This window comes from Strongylocentrotus purpuratus, unplaced genomic scaffold, assembly GCF_000002235.5.
Source record: "Strongylocentrotus purpuratus isolate Spur 01 unplaced genomic scaffold, Spur_5.0 spur5_scaffold_20, whole genome shotgun sequence".
NCBI classification, from domain to species: Eukaryota; Metazoa; Echinodermata; class Echinoidea; order Camarodonta; family Strongylocentrotidae; genus Strongylocentrotus; species Strongylocentrotus purpuratus.
The window spans coordinates 9,636,322-9,655,883 of NW_022145606.1; the positions used below are offsets into that span (position 1 = coordinate 9,636,322).

Sequence of the window (19,562 nt, forward strand, 5' to 3'; positions counted from 1 at the left end):
GGAGCTCCACCATCGAGTCTTCGATATTCTACAGTTCTACAAGCAATGGTAGGATTAAACCTTACTTGAGCTTCTAATATAATAATAGGTGTCTAAGTTATCTAATTATCGGCCCCGGCTCTACACATGCATCCGTTGCTGAAAACCAGCAACGCCAACGGACCGATTAGAATCTAGATCTACCCCCTCCTTTACTCTACTTAATCAAATTTCCTAATTTTTTGCAGAAAGCAAACACAATTCTGTATTATGTGTTATCTTATTACTCACCTCCTGGAAATGATGATCTTTAAAGTCCAACAGTCCAACACTCCAACTGGTGCAAAGCAAAGTTGATCGTTCTCTGCACACATGAGTGGCTGTGTGGGACTGTAGTGTAGATCTGGTTGGTGAAATTCAGTTTCGAGCTGGATCTTTCCTCAATTCTTGCTCTCGAATACTCTTAAAATTCTTCTTTGCTGGTGTAAATCTAATCCTTACCCCCTATACTCTGGGTTTTAAAGGAAGACAAATCTGGCGAAACGGCAAATGACTGAAAAGCTGCTGTAGAATCTGCTGGTAATCTCTCAATCCGGTTTGAATTTGAAAATCAAGTGCATGTTCGCACTCTACCACTAGATGGCAGCAAACACACTAATACGGAGGACATACTATGTATGATCGAATCTCTTTGCTAATAATTGTAAATTTATTTTGGGGGAAATTGTTACAATTCAATCTTATCGGGTCAGTTCAAGGTCATCAAAACAATGGAGTAGTTAGCAAAATAAGATACCCTTTTACTTGATTCAGATTAAAATAGACAGATAGATCATTTAATTCAAAGATAAAATCAGAATTATCTTAATTAATTAAATGATCATTCAATCAAATTATGCTCCCATATTTCAAAGGGAAAGTCGAGTTCTGAGGGCATTTCTTTGAATCATCTTTGAACTAATTTGTATTTACACAAAAAGATATACTATCAATATCAATTTGTTGAATTTCTTTTAATACTACTGAATGTTTAAAAAAAAACATAATTTGATGGTGGGCAACCATCGAAACATTATTTCCTGGCTAATTTCCTGGGTTTTTAACAGTTTAGGTAGATTGTTTTGAAGGGGTCTCTAAAAGAGTGTAATTTATGACCAACACCTTCCCCGCAAAGCTACAGCCATCAATATCATGAAGAAGTATTAAAGAAATTGAAAGAAATTACACAAATATAAAATGGTAAGAGCTAGAAAAAATTAAATATTAGAGATGCCAGGAATATAGCTACAAAATGACGGAAGTAAGGAATAAATAACTAATTACAGAAGAATGATGGTACATCAATAGAGGAAATGGAAAGGAGCCAACAAAATGACAAACAAACTTAAAAGTAGTTGTTACATGCTGTTGTTTTGGGGTACTATAGGCGCGTATTTCATTCTTTTTTGATAATATTTATGCCTTTCATTTTTTATTTTTTTTCGTTCACTGTTTGTAAATTTGCACTTTTCATAAATCTCAAGTTTTTTATGATATATTGACAAACAAATGTTGGTAAATGATTTCTTAAAGTATATATATCAAATACAGCTAGTGGAAGAAAGCCCCCAAAGTATAAGAAATTAAAGGCAACTAGCAAAAATCTAATAAATTGTAAAGAAGTATTGATAATATAAGGTAAATAGCCAGGAAATAATGAAAGATTAAAAACTAGTTCAGAAGTCCAGAAACATAAGTTAAAAATGGGTCAGAAAAATATAAGTCCAGAAACGTACCCAAAAAATAGGAAGAAAATGGGCAGTGAGAACAATCTAAATCCAGAAACATAATAAACAAAACGAGGACGACATCTCAAAAGTCGAAAAGAATAGGGACAAAATAGTAAGAAATATGTAGAATCTATAGCTATCAAACTACTTATTCATATAGGTTAAGAAGAGTATACCATGGTATATACCGCAGATTGTACTACGGTATTACTGCAGTAGTACCGCAGTAGTACCATGGGTACCGCAGATTGTACTGCGAGTACTACGGCAGTACAGTAGTAGTACTGTAGTAGTACCATGGGTACCGCAAATTGTGCAATAGTACTGGAGTAATAATGCAGTAGTACCGCAGTAATACTGCAGTAATACCAAAGGTACTACAGGTACTACAAATACCACATAATTGTACTACAGGTACTGCAGTAGTACTGCAGTAGTACCGCAGTAGTACTGCAGTAATACCACAGGTACTACAAGTACCACACATGTACTACAGGTACTGCAGTACTACTGCAGTATTACTGCAATAGTACCACAGTAGTACTGCAGTAATACCACAGGTACTACAAGTACCACATAATGTACTACAGGTACTGCAGTACTACTGCAGTATTACTGCAGTAATACCGCAGTACTTGCAGTACTTTTTTTCAAGGGGTTCTTGTAGTCCCATGTAACTTTACCAAGACTTGGCCAAATTTCTTATCATTTTGATGATTCCATGCAGAACCTTGCAATACACACAAATTCTTATATGCTAGATGATCAACCTTTTCTGGTCGATTCCACATCGTTTCTTTCACAATGCAATCGCATGACCAGAACTCAACTTCATCTTTAAATTAAGGTTGAAGACTTCAAGTTACATAGCAATAATACAAGCTGGTAAAAATGTTGTCTTACTACGATTCCTGATATATAATATACAGATAAAATGCATTGTTAACATTTTGGAAAATAATAAGATTGAAACCTATATAACAATTAATTAATAAGACCAACTACTCAATGAAATGAATTGTAAAACTGGAACTTGTGATTCAGAGTAGGCCTAAATAAAACATGAAATTAATGAATTCAGAAATGTTGTAAAAGAAAGAAAAGGAAAAAGACAGTTGCAATTTATTCCGGAAGTACATGTTATAAAGATTGCTTCTCTACAAATCGAAATGTCAAGAACATCAATAATTCATGAGGTGGTTGTCGAAAGAAAATCAAAAAGATCAGTATTTGTAGTAATATCAAAGATTTAAGTCATTGGAATTTCTAATAAGTAATGCCATGTCTAGTAGTTAAAACAAAATTGATATAACATGTATGAAATTTGGCTATGTTTATTTGACAAAAAACAGTGATAATTTCCCGGTCTTGTCATTTCGATCATGTGGCATGATCGTTGGCACTAGGCAGAGTCGAAACCGATCTCCTATTTGCATACTTTCATGAATATTTTCCACAAAATATTGCCCCTGACATATACAGGCGCTAAAAGATTTGAGAGAATGAAAACAATGTTGCTAGCTATAAATCATAATTAATGACTTAAATGCACATATAATTTTCACCATGGACCTACTACGAGCCATGATATCGCAAACTTAAAGTACAAGTCCACTCCAAAAATAACTTTCAATAGAAGCAGAAAACTCAGACAAAACAATGATTGATTTTTTTTTTTTTTTTTTTTTTTTTTTGATTGATTGATTGATTTTTATTCGACAAGCTTCCAACATACAACAATATACAATAATAACAGATCAAAAAAAGTCAGCTTGAACAGGATAACCCACGAAAGCTCGAGAGCTTATTTCCAGTGGGGTCCCTTACAGACATGTATAAAATTAATAAGTTAAAATAGTAATATTTACAGACAGATAAGAAAATTAAAAGAACTACTTATTAAAGATAATAATAACAACATTTAAACTGATGATAGAAATGATATTAAGTACAAGAAGAAAAAGAAGAAGGAGAAGAAGAAAAAGAGGAGAAGGAAGAAGAGGAAAATAATGATGAATTTGTAGAAATTCTATAACGTACGAAAACATAAGTATATACAACATGAAAAAGTATGAACCGACAGAAGAATAAAAATTTCAATCATATAACATGTCATTCACTTCTCTTCTCTGACTGTCAAGTATTAGGTATTCCTTTAATTTCCTCTTAAAATGATCATAGTTTCCTATTTCTTTTACACCATTGGGAAGGGAATTCCAATGTTTTATGGCATTGTAATAAAACGAATTTCCAATACTACCTACTCTTTCAGGTAAGTTAAAGTTGAATCGTCTATTTCTTGTATTATAATCATGTACGTCAGTAACAAGATCGAAGTTGGATCGAATATAATGATTCGACCTAGTATGGTATATTTTATGCACATGATGCAATACCAGTTGTTTTGATCTTTGGTCGACTTCAAGAAAACCAGCTTTAGAAAGTTCGCTGTAGCCAACATGAGTTCTTGGACCAGAACAGTTGATAAATCTCACCATTTTGTTCTGTATAATCTTCAACTTCTTTTGATCTGACTTGTTTATGTTACTATACCATGCAGGGTTAGCATAGTCAAATAAACATTGAATAAGAGCAAAACAGAGTGTACGTCTTGCTTTTAAATCCATACAACTTTGATATCTGTACAAAAATTTCAGACGAGAATTTGCTTTTTTTACAACTGATTCTACTAAAGATGAAAATGAAATTGCGCTAGCCAACTCAATGCCTAAATACTTCACAGACTCTTTTCTCTTGATTGCTTGATTATTGTGTGTCACTTTGAATTCAAATGACTTTTTAGAACTACTTTTAGAACAAAATAAAATGCTTTCTGTTTTTCCCAAGTGTAAAGAAAGCTTATTATCAGTCATCCAATCGACACACGTAGACAGCTGTTCACTGAGCTTTTCCTCAATATATTTAGGATCAGGATTTGAATAGAGTAGTACGCTGTCATCTGCGTACAATAATAGTTTGAAGTCTTTTATACAAATACACATATCATTTATATAACTTGAAAATAGAATTGGGCCTAAAATGCTTCCCTGAGGAACACCGCAAGTTATAGGCATTAGTTTGGAACGAATATCATGAATGGCCACTACTTGGTGCCGATTAGATAAGTAGGATCTAAACCAATCTAAACTTGCCTTATCAAAACCCATTAGTTGTAACTTCTTCAATAAGACGCAATGATTAACTGTATCAAAAGCTTTTTGCAGATCAAGGAGCACCATACCAACAAAGCGCCCTTGGGAAGTTTCTCTCCTCAAATAATCAGTCAAATGAATTAGACATGTTTCAGTCGAATAATCATGTCGAAAACCAGATTGAAATTCATAAATTATATCATTTTCTTTGAAGTATCTTTCAATTTGAACACAGACCGATTTTTCTAGAATCTTTGATGCTACGCTTAAAACACTAATAGGTCTATAGTTGCTAACATCAGTTTTATCTTTCTTTTTATAAAGTGGAGTCACTTTTGCTATTTTCATATCCTCTGGAAAAGTACTCGTCAAGATAGATAGGTTCATTAAGTAACTTAGAGGCTTAAATAAAACCTTCGCACCATCTTTTAGAAATTTAGCTGGAATCAAGTCTAACCCAGTACTTTTTGATACATTCAACTTACGTAACTCTTTGAAAACAAATTGTTCACTGATTGGTAATAACTCGAAGCTGTTTTCACGTACACCTTTTCTTTCGTAAAAGTCACGAATACAATCATTGTCTGCGCTGAAAAAGTCTTTGGAAGGGGGGAGTTTGTCTACTAATTTGGCAGCCACATTTGTGAAATGAGAATTGAATTCATCAGCGATGGCCATCTTATCATGACATAATTCCCCATCAATTTTAATGACAGATTCTTGTTCTTTTCGCTTCTTATTTTTCAATCCTAAGCTTTTTAGATTCTGCCAAAGTTTTTTCGAATCTTGTTTATTTTCTTCTATCTTGTTTTGTAAGTAAACGAGTTTAGCCCTTTTCACCTCTCTTTGGACCATATTTCTTAATACTCTGTATCTTTTATAGAGCTTCTCATCTTTTGCTCTTTTCCTCCATTTTTTGTATACTATATTTCTCTCTTGAATTAGGGAAAGAATATCTTTAGTCACCCAAGTTTCTGATCTTTGTTTTATTCTTATCCGTTTCAGTGGCGCTATCATATTCAAATTTGAGATAAAAACATGTTGAAATATTGACCATGCCTCATTTACATCTGTACAGTCAGTTATTCGTGACCAATCAACAACAGATAGTTGAAGATTGAAAGACTCTTCTGTATATTTTTTCATGGATCTGATATCATTAGTCCTGTGATGACCTATAGCCAGTCTAACATTTTTCCGTGTACAGAAAGTAAAATAATGGTCGCTAATACCTAGATCAATGACACCACTTTGACTTATTTTATTTTCTTTGGTACAACCAATATGATCCAATAGAGAAGAACATGTAGGTGTAACGCGTGTTGCCTCTTTAATGAGTTGACTAAACCCATAAAGACTCAACAAGTCAATATATTTTTTAGCCAGTGGCGATTTGCGAAGAAGACAAATATTCATGTCTCCTAAAAGAATTATTTCGTCATCCTTTTTTAATGTATCAAGAATATTGGACAATTTCTCGATAAACAAATTGTTTTTCGGAGGTCGATACAGAACGCCAACAACAATTGGTTTTGATCTTGGTATAAGCAAATTTATCCACAGGGATTCCGTATCTCCAGTACTTATAGCATCCATAATATTAAATGCAATATCATTTTTGATATAGAAACATACACCACCTCCAGAGCCAGAGGATCGATCATGGCGTATGATTTTATATCCGTCTATTTCAATTTCTTCATTATTTATGGAATTGTTTAACCATGTTTCAGTGAAAGCAATAATAGACAGCCTTTTTCTTTTAAAAAGAATTCTAAGTTCCGATATCTTGTTTAGAATAGACCTCACATTGAGGTGTAAAAAATGAAGACCTTTAATTTTAAACTTTTCTTCAAATTCTTGAAAAAGAGAAGTGTTTTCATCTTTGAGGTTTGGCTGAATTATTCTTGCTATCGCTTGCTTTTCAGGTGTAACGCGCGTTACCTTAAAATAGTTTTCTTTTAGTCTATCCTCGTTTTGGCTTTCTTTCTCTAAACAATCGTCAGTAAATATTGATTCACAAAAAGATGGCAGACAACATGTTAAACAATTCCACTTCTCATCAGGGCATTCATAATATAACCTGCGGTACTCTGAAAAACTGATAGCTTGACAATTAGTGTGAAACCATTTTTTACAATAAGAACACAGAAGGCCGTGTTGATTACATTTGACTGGCTTATCACAGTTCCCACAAGGGAACTTATATTTTCGACCGTCAACTATAATTTTCGGATCATCACTAGATTTTGTCAAACTTTCACTTAATTCAATACCCTTCTTACAAATTGAAGATAATTCGCCCAGTCTTTCATGTCCACCTTGGATGGTCTGAAGGCTGGTTTCAGTCGTGACCTCTGTTTGACTGCACTGAAATCCAAAGATCTCCCAGAAACAGCTTCGGCGTAGGACTTTACGGGGCTGCTTTTTTCCTCATCAGAATGAAGACTCTGGTTTTCTCGGTAGATGGCTTGATGCCGCCTTGCTCCAGGTTCACTGCCTGTAACTTGATCGGACGACCGTTGAGTCCAGCCATGGCCTCGTGTTGTCGATTGGTCAGCACTGTTGATGAGGTGTTTCAGGTTGCCTGCCAAGATTCGTTGACCGGCTCTGTTGAGGTGAACGCCATCACGCCCGAGATGCTGCTCGCTGATATCATTGTTGATGATGAGGCCCCATCTGTTCTCGCTGGCTGCCAACTCCATCAGATAGTTGATCTCATCAACCCGCTTCTTGTCCGCTTCACTCTCCCCTCTACGATGGATGATCGTAGAGACTGAGACGTTAAACCCCTCGGCAGCAACAGACTTGCCGAGGTCTGTGATTTGGTGGCAAACTTCACCAGCACCCTCAGTGATGTTGTTGGTGCCAGCGTGGATGATCAGTTCTCCCCCTGGCTTGAGAAACTCGCAAGGTGAAGAGGTGAAGATGTCTCTCACTTTTGCACCGGGAAAAGAGACGCACTTCACATTCTTGCTGCGGGAGAGATGTCTTCCGTCAATGTGTTTAATCATGGAATCACCGACCACAATTACATCTCGTTTGTTGCGGATCACACTATGTCGGTGGCGGTATCCCTCTATCTGCTCATGGTATGGTGGTGAAGTAGAAGTAATACTAGTAGGTGTTGACAAAGATCGGCCTGAGCTGTCATCAGTTGCGTCGCTGTCAACAGTTGCGTCGCTGTCATCAGTTGCGTCATCAGAGAGAACTTCAGGATGGGTGATGTTGGTTTTGGAGAAAAACTTCAGGTGCTTGGCCTTGTATTCATTAAGTTGATCTTTCATTGGCATTGATACACTCTTGGCACTGTTGTCTGATTTCGTGTTATCGGATAATATTTCAAACCGGTTATGCGTAGCAATTGTCGGGAAATATTTGGTGGTAGGCCTAGATACTTGTTGTTGTGCCTTCAGATTCCCTTGCTCCTTCTCCTTCTCCTTCTCTGTCTCCTTCTCCTTCTCACTTGCAATACATCCTGACTTATGGATCCTGCTGAGTATCGTCGTAGAAGTAGAAGTAGAAGTATGCTGTTCGAATAGATTGTTGAACTTCTTCTCGATAGTATCGAGCCTACTATTCAAGCCTTTCATTTCACTCAGTACATTATGCAGTAGTTGTCGGCAGTCTGCGTCATCATTGAAGACATCATCAGGCTTTTCATGTTTATCTTCATCTACATCACCAGCGGCATTCGTGTTCCTTATTTCGTCTAGGCCTACTGCATTTTCTAGTCTTTCAAGAAGGATCGCCTTTACTCCGTTTGTATGCATACCTCTTTTCTGTAACTCAGCACGTAGTTGCTTCACGCGGAGTCCACGTAAATTTGTTGGCAAAGTTTCCATGGTTACGTCACATGAAGCGTTGATGGGTTGGTATCTGCTGGTCCTTTGCGTAACTTAACTAGTATGGCGCAATATTTCTGCGCACAATTGTTTTGATGCTACGCAGAATGTTCAAATTTGAAATATAAATTCGCCAAAAAACTGGATTAAAATTGACGAAAAACGAATATATCTCGGAAAATGTTCACATACCGTCGAAAAGAGTGAAATGTCCACAATCACAGGAAAATTTCCAAGACGTAGATGTATAACAGTCAAAAGAAAGTGCACAATAAACGCACAAAATATGGGAATTTACGGAGCACCACAAACACACGTCTGCCTCTGTCAGAATTTATCACTTAAATCAAGTTTGAGCAAAATCGGATAACTAATATTATAAGAAAGTTATGAATTTTTGAAAAAGTATGTAAAACTATAGAACAATGGAAATCACTACACAAATTACCAATTTTGTTATCAGTTTGGAGTGGACTTGGCCTTTAAGTATCGAAAGTAGTAGTTTCCTAATTACTCTGATGAACGGATTGCGCATAGCCGCATAGGGTGGGGGAGGGGGACGACTTATAGTCATTTATATACGAATGGGGAAGGTAGTTGAATAGGGACTTTTAGATTGGCGTGGACTGATACGTGTGACGTCCATTCAAGGCGGTGCATTAAAAGGACGTCGACCGTAGCAATCCACATTGTCTTTGTGCGAATCTAAAAGTCCCTAAAGTAAACGGATCACGAACTACTCACCCGTTGTGTTGTTATATGTATTTTAATACAATTATATTTTAGCTGAACTATGTATCGTGATCAAAAGTCTAATCCTTTTTTGCCATTATCGGTCTATTTTTTCGCAATTGCTTTGTTTCATGTTTTGTAATATTTTACTATTCATTAATTTGTTTATTGTTTTCCATTGTCATTTGTTTGTTATATGTAATACAGGGCTCTGTTACAAAACATTTTTTATGTACTGAAGATACTACCTTGTATAAAGAACACATGATAAACAAATATATAACAAAATCATTAAAAAAATGAATAAATGAATGAATGTATTAATATATAAACAAATAGATTACGAAAGGGTGGTGTATGTTATTATTTCATTCCATTCAATTACATTTCATCTCATTTCATTTCATTTATTACCCCCCCCCCCCAAAAAAAAAGGGATTCAATCAGGCATAGCAACAATCTAAAAAAATGAATGATTGGAGTGTTATCAACATCAATTCAAGGTTGGCCCTTTCAATACATTACTTGTGACAATAAATCAACCATTGAGAGTAGTCAAAGAATGATAAATATCATGAATCAATATTAATGTGTATTCTGAACATTTTGCCCACCAGTGGGCCAGTTTGTTACATCTCTTTCGTAAAGGAGTTATTTTATTTTACCCTAGAACGGTTTTGTGATTCAATGTATAGGCCCCTATCTATATTTGTAGAGGTGTAGTGGATACGTCAGCGGACTGTGGATGACATGCATGGTTCGTGGTTCCAGTCCCACCAAGGCACTAATGTTCTTGGGCAAGATATGATTTATTTGGTACCTGGAAGGAATCTATAGTACTAGGACTAAAAGATGGCAAGAGTCCAGGATATGATGACATTAGGGACTTTTAGATTGGCGTGGACTGATACGTGTGACGTCCATTCAAGGCAGTGCATTAAAAGGACGTCGATCGTAGCATATACATAATGTCTTCGTGCGAATCTAAAAGTCCCTAATGACTCCAAAGCCGGTTCTCAAGAAACGATACATATAATTGCTATGCCTTTAACTTATATTTATAACGTATCTCTACAAAGTGGTCACTTCCCCGACAAGTTGAAATTAGCAAAAGTTTTGCCTATAAGGGTGGAGAAAAGAATCTAAGTTCAAATTATCGACCTATTTCTCTTTTGTCCATTTTTGCCAAAATCTTTGAAAAATTAGTTTATACTAAATTGATGTCATTCATAAATAAATATAATATTCTATATAATAGACAATTTGGGTTTCGCTCAGGACATTCTACTGCCCTGGCGTTACTAGAATTTATTGATAATATAAACAATGCCTTTGAAAGTAAACATATTGCCTTTAGTATCTTCCTTGACCTTTCTAAAGCATTCGATAGTATCAACCATGGCATATTATTTAAAAAATTAGAATATTATGGAATAAGGGGAGTATGTCTAGAATGGATAAAAAGCTATTTGAATAACAGAAGTCAGTTTGTTTACTTGGGTGATATCAAGTCGTCTTTACTCAAGATTTCTAAATGCCATTATTCGTACAGAAATTCCAAAAATTGACCAATGGTTTGCAGCGAACAAGCTTATGATCAATTAAAAAAAGACTCAATGTATGATGTTTAAGAAAAGAAATAGATATCTTAATTATGAAATTGAGGATATATACATCAATAATTACAAGATTGATAAATTATACTGCATAACATTTCTTGGAATTGCTGTAGACGATAGCCTGACTTGGTCTTGTCATATTGATGAAATCATTGGAAAAATAGCACGTGCGATTGGAGTATTGTATAGAATTAGGGAATTAGGCCTCTCATTCCTCTGAGAATTTTAACCAATTTATATAACACATTGATCCTGCCATACCTTTCTTATTGTTATAATGTATGGGGAAAATTTTCAAATACTTCAATAAATAAGCTATATGTATGTATTACAAAAAAGAGTACTTTCTACCTATATATTATTAATTTATTCTGAATACGTGTGTAATATATATGATATTAAATGTCGCTATTATTACATCATTATTTGATTTATTTTCTCTCTGCCATGCATGAAGATGATTATGACAACTGTGAACTATAATCGGGTGGTCCTCATCTTAACGATGCTCAATTATATGCTTGGTAAGTACAACAAACATACCAAGAACAAACGAAAGAGAAAAAAAGAAAGAAAGAGGACCATGAAGAACCAAAAACGGGAACTAAACAAGAAGAAGAAGAGGAGGAAGAAGAAGAAGAAGAACGTCGGAAGAAGAAGGAAGAAGAAAAAAAGAAGAATAGGAAGAAGGGGAACAACAGCAAATTTGTTTACACTAAATGAAAACCCCTGAGATTACATATTCGAGCACATCGCTTCCCGAATTGGAGGTAGCACGATGCTATGGCGGTTAAAAATCATGCAGCCCCTAGACCCAAACGCCCCACCCCCTCGCGTTGTTCGTCTTGATGTAGATTGGGGTTAAGAGCGGGTATTGTTGATTGTGACCCCCTTAGCATATTCTATTCCGTTATTTTTACATTTATTTACAAATTATTTGTGTAACTTTACACAAGGTTGTATACACGCCAGGCCTAATCACGCGGATGGCATAGAGAGTGATCCTGTGCCACAAGTCGCTACAACCCGGGTTACAACAAAGAAGTCCCTGGATAATGGCCTCCCAATGGACGTCCTACCCGTCCCACCCCACACATATTTTGACAAAGGTAGGCTAGGTTCGATTTACTCTCATTAAACGCTTTTGAAAACAAGTTTACATAACAAGGGGTGGAAGACAATGAATGCAGTGAATGTTTCAGTCTTCTAGTGTATATAGGTTTCAAATTTAGTTGATTGATTAATAGATTCATTTATTTAGAACACGATTTATAAAAATAACAATGAAAAAAATGGTTGTGAAACAAACACAATAAATATAAAATCCCAAGTACAGCAAATATCAAAACAATACAAACAAACCATATAAATTATTGAATATTACAGCTAGAGCATAAATTGATGTATATTAGAGGGTTTTAAAAGAAAATGCAGAATTTAAAATGTGCGTCCTTATTGGTGGAACTGATCGGAGTGCAAATTTCAATCAGGTACTACGCCATTGGGCACGTCATGAACATGCCTAATAATGGTAAAACCCCGAATTTGAACAAACGCCTAAAGGACAATACACACTTTGTATCAAATTCATTTTCATGAAAGCTGAAAAGTAATATAATCAGAAAGTAGAATGTTTGAAATAAATCGGGCCAACAATAAGATATTTATGAATGTTTGAAATGTAAGATCATTAAATATATGCTAATGTCAAATTACGAATTTGGGCATTGGATTGTGACGTATAATAATCAACAACTCTCCCGTTTGTCCTGTACAAAAATACGGATTTTTGTGTTTCTCTTAAGTGCGTAATAGGGGAATGAGATCTCATTCATCTTGTAACATCATCTGTCAATCATTAGTGAGCTAACAAGAGACAGTGGAACGTAATTTGCCCCAGCTCAGCACATGCTCACAAAAGAATTGCATTCTTTCATGCATTACCTTTCTTTCCTTGTGATGCTGCAGCACGTCTGATATATCAACTCCTATGTTGGTATTGTATATGGTCTATTGTAAACAGGTGGTCAGCTCTGGTGAACTTCATACCAAATACTGTCTCTTGTTAGCTCACTAATGATTGACAGATAATGTCATCAGGGAAATGAGATCTGGAGCATTTTTTAGGGTGGAGCTTAGCAGGTCTGAGATAATTATTTTTAAAAAAATATTTAAAAATCAATGAAATATATTTAGATGTTTGAATAATCAAATATTAATTGTATGCAGCCATACACATCAACAGGAATCAACTTATATTAGGATTTCAATCGAACTTTAACTAAGATCTGGGCCGCAGAGACCAGCACAAGGAGATGAATGGAGATCTAAGTGATTACAAAGTAATTAAAAGCAACGCCCTTCTATCTATTTCTATCACTTCTATCATGCACAGAGACAGAAACAGTGTGGTATGATAGTTGCACGTTTCCTTTCTGCTTTGTTTCGGAAGAGGAGACGGGTTTGGTAATATTACATTTAATCACTATATTCTTATATCTACTTACAAAATACTATTCAATGGTTCATTGCTGCCACCATGTGTCATTTGTCATAAATAACATCTCAAACGATGATATCCTGTACCAAACTTTTAATTTGCCTGACTGCATGCTTGGAGGCAGTACCATTGATTAGAAGAGTTTGGCTAACCCGGCTCGAGTTTGCCACAATATGGCAACTATTGCTCTGTTGGGCAAGCACAAAACAAAATAATATACGCCATGTTGTGACCAAGTGAAACCAGGTTGGCCAAACTCTGTGAATAGCTGGCTCTGATTGGAGGTAAGGTACACTAATTGGAGGCAGAGCCATCTATACACAGAGTTTGGCCAACTTGATTTCACTGGGTCACACCATGGCGTATATTCTTTTGTTTTGTGCTTGCCCAACAAAGCAGTAGTCGCCATGGTGTGTCCAACTCGAACCAGGTTGGCCAAACTCTGTGTATAGATGGCTCTGATTAGAGGGGTTCTCTAGCGCCCTCTCTCAGTATAAACATTATAGTCTTAACTTGTAGATCACATAAACATAATGTTGTCACGCATTATTATGATACATTTATCAAGGGCAATTGGGACAAATGTCAAATCTGTTTTTACCTCGAGGGTCTAACAAAGTATAAACATGATTAATACCTTTCGTAACAAAGAATGGCAATCAACCAGTCATCAGTATTCAATGGGGCTGACCTCGGATCGGATCCCGATCCCGTCGGATCGGGTGGTCGCGTACGTTACCCGACCTTTGAAGTTTATGAAAACATGACGAAATGTCGGGATTACGTTTTTAAAATAAACTCCTCTCATCTACGAATGGTCTGGTCCAATTTACCCGACACTTTGTGATAACCCTATGGCAAATCGAAAGAGAAATAGATAACATCAGTGAAAAATATATTATTGTGCATTGATATTTTTAATTGGGATGGTCTAAAAACGACGATAAATAATACTCGTGCATGAAATACATGTATAGCAAATTCAAATAAATCCGGGGAGAGTAGGGCTCTTATTTTTCTAAATCTTCAGGCCCGAGTATCGTGTCGCAGTCTCAAGAAAATGACAAGGAAGCGGGTATTTCTAGATATCCCGTCGTCCTATTGTTATGATGCTGTTGTGAAAGATGAAGAGAGTGGGATGATAGTCCTAGTGCAGGATGGTTTTACCATGGAAGATGCTCTACGGGACGCCACCAATGTATTGATTGACAGGCTGACATCTGCAGGGCAGATGAAAGGTAAAAAAATCCCTTCTTTCTTGATAAAAAAAATCATAGATATTTTATGAAGTTCAAGTCAAGTTCAATTTATTATCGGTGGTTTACAGCGCCCTATCCGAACAATCCTTGTTTTAGCTCATGCTGGAATCAGGAATCCCATGAATTTTACAAGACGATCGCTGGCCGATTATGATTGGAATTCGAAATTTCAAAAACCGTTTTCCCCACGGTTTTTATAACACTACAGTCTATTGGGAAAATTGAGTATGGTAAAAGCGGACACTGTAAAATTTTGTTTTGAGGCACTTCATGATCATTTTGAATCGCAATTTTTTGTTTTGGGCTTCAATATTACACCAGATCACAGATACTGATAACACGTAGGGCCCGGTGCATCTCAACTGGAAACATTGTTATACAAAACCTTTAAGTGTCCGGATAGCAAACCCCCATCATATTTATAAAACGACAGGGAACGTATAATTTGATAAGCTGTATTTTCCTGGTCCTCTTCAGAGTCCACTTCCTGTTTGGTGCCAGCTTATTCATCCCCACTCGTGCTCATCCAAGGTAGTTGTCCTCCGGGAGAAGGCATCAAGTGTGATACCGTATGTGAGTTTGCCTGCAGTGGTGCTAGCTATACCATGGTTGGAAATCATACCATTAAGTGCGAGCCAAATACAACTCTATCCAATGTCTTCCCTCGTTGCCAAGGTAGGTTTACAAGCTTGTCATGGTGATACTGCTTGCTTCGAATCATCGGATCATCGCGTTCGTTTGGATAGTCGGGTTACACGACCTTTCTTGAAACGAGAGCGGAATATCATGGGAATATGCACGTTGAGGACACCACCCTTCCTAGATTTGCCGTAGGGTTAGTGTCGGGTAAATTGGACATGACGATTTGTGGATAAGTGGGGTTAATTTCACACATAATTCCCCCCTGACGTTTCATGCATACAAAGGGGCGTGTTTTCACAAGGGTCGGGTAACTCGACCACCCGACTCGACGCGGTGACCCGATGATTCGAAGTAAGCCGAAAGATACAGGGCCTATATGCCTGTCTTGAATGAGGCAAGGTGGCTCTGTGGTAGAGCAATGGTCTAGTAGCTTGGATGATCCAGATTCGAAACCAAGAGAATGATCGATTGTTCTATGAGAAGGCACTAATCCCCTTTATCAAGTCCCTTCGAGAGGATCTGGAACCGTCGGTCCCCTGTATTCTTACAAGCATGCACAGGCTCTATAGCAGCCAGGTGGAAACAACCATCAAACCAAAAGGCAAACTTTAATTCACGCAGTCTATATTTAAACCAATGTCTTCTGATATATACGAAAATATTAATTTTAGTTTCTTGATTTTCTTGATTTGAGCCGTTACAAAGCTGACCAATGAACTTCACCACATGAGAATGTTATATTCATCCTATTCATGTTTTATTCTAGTGGAAAAGTGCTTTTATGTGATTTTCTGTCTTTCGATAAATTTTGATTTCAAGTGGATTTAGTGCCTTACCAATCTTATATTTTTATCGTTATCATTATTGTCTTCTGTGAATTATAATTTTTAGTTAAACAATCTGGGGATGATATTATACATTGCCAGTGATGGATTACTTGATAGTTCACGGCTAATAAGTTTTTTTCTTCTAAACCTTGTTTGCATAAACATAAACGACGCGATAGGCCGAAGGATACATTGATTCATTTCATTTTGGTGGGTTTTAACCGATTTAAGTAATTTTCGGTTGTCTTATTACACAGCAAATAAACAACCAACCACACGCATCACCACGACTACTATAACAGCATCTTCGACAAACCATGTGCTTCATACGACGACTAGTTCACCACGCTCGACAACAAAGAAAAGTCCTTCCACAAAGAGGGTTTTTACCACGCAGATGAATTCTTCCACAACTGAGAATGCTCTCTCAACGGGAAATCCGACGACACAGCAAGGTCCTCCAGCGACTAAGGATCCGTTGACGTCGGAGGGTTCATCGACTAAGAAGGGTTCTGGGACCACTGGGAGTCCTACCACCAAGGACAACCCAACCACAAAGAAAGGTCCTAGTCCTACCACACCAAGGAGTCATTCCACTCCGAAGACAGTTCCTTCTACTTCTGCTCTTCCTCAGACATCACGTAGTAAGTCCCACAGCTAAATAGTTTGTGTATGGAAGGACTCCAAATAGGAGCTCTTTAAAGCCCCACTTCACTACTTACAGCTACGTGCGCCCTCTATATAGCAAACAATTCCTCATCGGTGACCATAATTGGTCCCCCATTATCCTCTTTTTCTTATGATAAGTGAGAGCTGATTTGATGAGATAACCACTTGTCAGTGACCTTGCAGGATGGTCTAATCCCTCCTGTAAACTAGTACAGATGGGCTTTAAAGGTTTTTCGTATTTAGCCTAAATTCCTCATTTTATTACTTGATTTTATGTACAATAAACCGCTTTGATATCTGAAGTAGTGTCAGTAGAATACCCTGCCTTTAACATCAGTATCAATAGTACAAAATACATTGTCACGTTATATCCCTTATCGTAAGATTGTTGCATTTAGCTGTATACACAACAAGAACAACAATAGTTTTGTTAGAAAAGACGTTTCCTGCCGAGTAGTCCATTTTGTATTGCTGACGTCACGAACAGTTCACTTTTTCCCTTGGGAAAAAGTGAACTATTCCATTTCCCGCCCCCTCCCAAACTGGCAAAATTCAGCGAGCGTACGGGATTTTAAATGCCTCCAGCGGCCAACTCGTGCGTTGTCACGGCGGTCATGCCGTGCAATTTATGCCGAGCCGCAGTAACTGCACTACACTACTGCAGTACCTGTATAGCGCCAGCTAAAATATTTACAACACCTCAAAGTTTCACTAGAGTCGTGCAATTTTCTTGTATTGCTTTTTAGAATGGGATGTGAATGTGAGTACGGTACATGTTATTACAGAAGTGTCCAAGGAATAATACAGGTGGAAGGGATATCAAACGAATATACAATGACTCATTCGCGGAACAAGCTAAAATTATTCGCACTCAGGAACATCAATAGCAATAGTTTTAGCTAGATCCTCGAGGGTCATTTTATATTTGTCTACTATAAGTCATTAGATAATAATTTTTTTTTTTTTATCTTACAGCATTTAGGAAGTTTGGACTTATTGGCTTCTTAGGCGTCCCCCTACTCCTTCTGCCAGTAATTTACATCATCTATAAATTACGTCACAGACATGACAGACTACAGGTATTTATACCTAAGGCCTATATATATATTGAGCAGGATCGGCGACCCCGGGGGGGACGGGGGGGGGGGACACGTCCCCCTCCCTGGAAAATTTGAAAAAGTGCAAACAAAAAGTGTATAGCAAATACTGACTAAGGACTGCAACAAACTTTAGGCTATTGAGGGCCCAGGAGAGTTGCGTTTAGAAAAATGAAATGCAAAAATCATCTCGCTCCCAAGCATAGGCCTACATCCTTCAAAGCGTACAAGTAAATATTGTAGAAAAGTGAAGCGTGAAAAAATTATATCGCTTGTTTTTATACTATAGATTTGCTAAGGCATGTAATTTGTTAATACCACAAAACGTTAAAAACTTGTGGAGGGGGGGGGGGTAGTCACTTCCGTCACATTCACCCCTCTCGTACACTATGCTCCCTCGGACTGGCGTAATGATGGGGGGCTTGGGGCAGTTGCCCCCTCAATAAAATTCAAACGTTGTTTATTTCTGATTCGATACCAGTGATTTACAAATGTTGCTGAAATGGCATGGTATTTCCCAGGACCCGACCAAGGCCCTAAGGCGGGCCCCTGGATGCTCATCTGACCGTTATTAAATGCCTTAAACCCCTGAGCTTTCGGGGGCTCTGCCCCCCCCCTCCCTGGACCCTACAAGGGGGCCCTAAGGCGGGCCTCTGGATGCTCATCTGACCGTTATTAAATGCCTAAAACCCCTGAGCTTCATGAGTCTATGCCCCTTGACCCCCGCTGGGCCTTTGCCCCTGGACTTTACACCAATTTACGTTCCACTTGCTTCGCTCGCTTTGCCCCACCTGATCTTTAATACGTTAGACCCCCCCCCCCCCCACACTTTGAAAAACTTTCCGCGGGGGCCTGCATGTAACATGTAAGACCGGGTATGATGCGGATTTCTTTCTGCACACCCCCCCCCCCCCCCTCCCAACGTTTTTGTTCATTATGCCCCTGCTCCATCGTCCCTAGCATTTCGAAAAGAAGTCGCTGCCCCTGATATTGAGAGACAGAGAGACAGAAAGAAGCAAAGATAACTTCTGTTTATGTTTCTATTTCTTTTGTTTTTTGTTTTATTCTACAAAACTTGCTCAGCGTCAAAAATAACCATACACTAATCGAATTCTTAACTTCAGCCCGGGACCAAACACTATACCTAATTACATATTTACCTAACTCTAACCATAAACCTTACCACAGACCCAATCATAATCACAACCTAGCCAGTATACATGGTATACCTTTGAAGAAATTAAGCCGGGAGCAAATTTCGGGTCATCATATACTAGTTGTTGAATTTATTCTTAGACAGGTCAAAATACAAAATTGGGAATTAGACTCATTTAGTTTTTTTAGAAATTGCCAAGAAATGCTCAATAAATTGAACTACTTTCAGATACCTTTAAGTTTAAAACTTTCGGATTCATTTACTTTCTAAAAAAATTGTGTTTTAATTTATTTTAATCGTTCTTGTATACGATTTT

General features: G+C 37.3%; 1 protein-coding gene across 1 annotated transcript; it reads left to right on the forward strand.

Annotated features, from left to right (window-relative positions):
- Positions 1–14,042: 14,042 nt before the first annotated feature.
- Positions 14,043–18,892, forward strand: LOC105440863 (integumentary mucin A.1-like). The gene is made up of 5 exons (XM_030993634.1): positions 14,043–14,834; positions 15,333–15,530; positions 16,582–16,968; positions 17,969–18,072; positions 18,797–18,892. The coding sequence occupies exons 1-5, from the start codon at positions 14,657–14,659 to the stop codon at positions 18,890–18,892; spliced, it is 963 nt and encodes a 320-aa protein (XP_030849494.1). The 5' UTR covers positions 14,043–14,656.
- The last annotated feature ends 670 nt before the right edge of the window (positions 18,893–19,562 follow it).

Bases quoted from the DNA above. Each gene is read 5' to 3' on its own strand.
- LOC105440863 (XM_030993634.1), top strand. From the start codon at position 14,657: ATGACAAGGAAGCGGGTATTTCTAGATATCCCGTCGTCCTATTGTTAT. The intron at 14,835-15,332 runs GTAAAAAAATCC...GGTCCTCTTCAG, and splicing joins ATCTGCAGGGCAGATGAAAG to AGTCCACTTCCTGTTTGGTG. The intron at 16,969-17,968 runs GTAAGTCCCACA...TTTATCTTACAG, and splicing joins TCTTCCTCAGACATCACGTA to CATTTAGGAAGTTTGGACTT.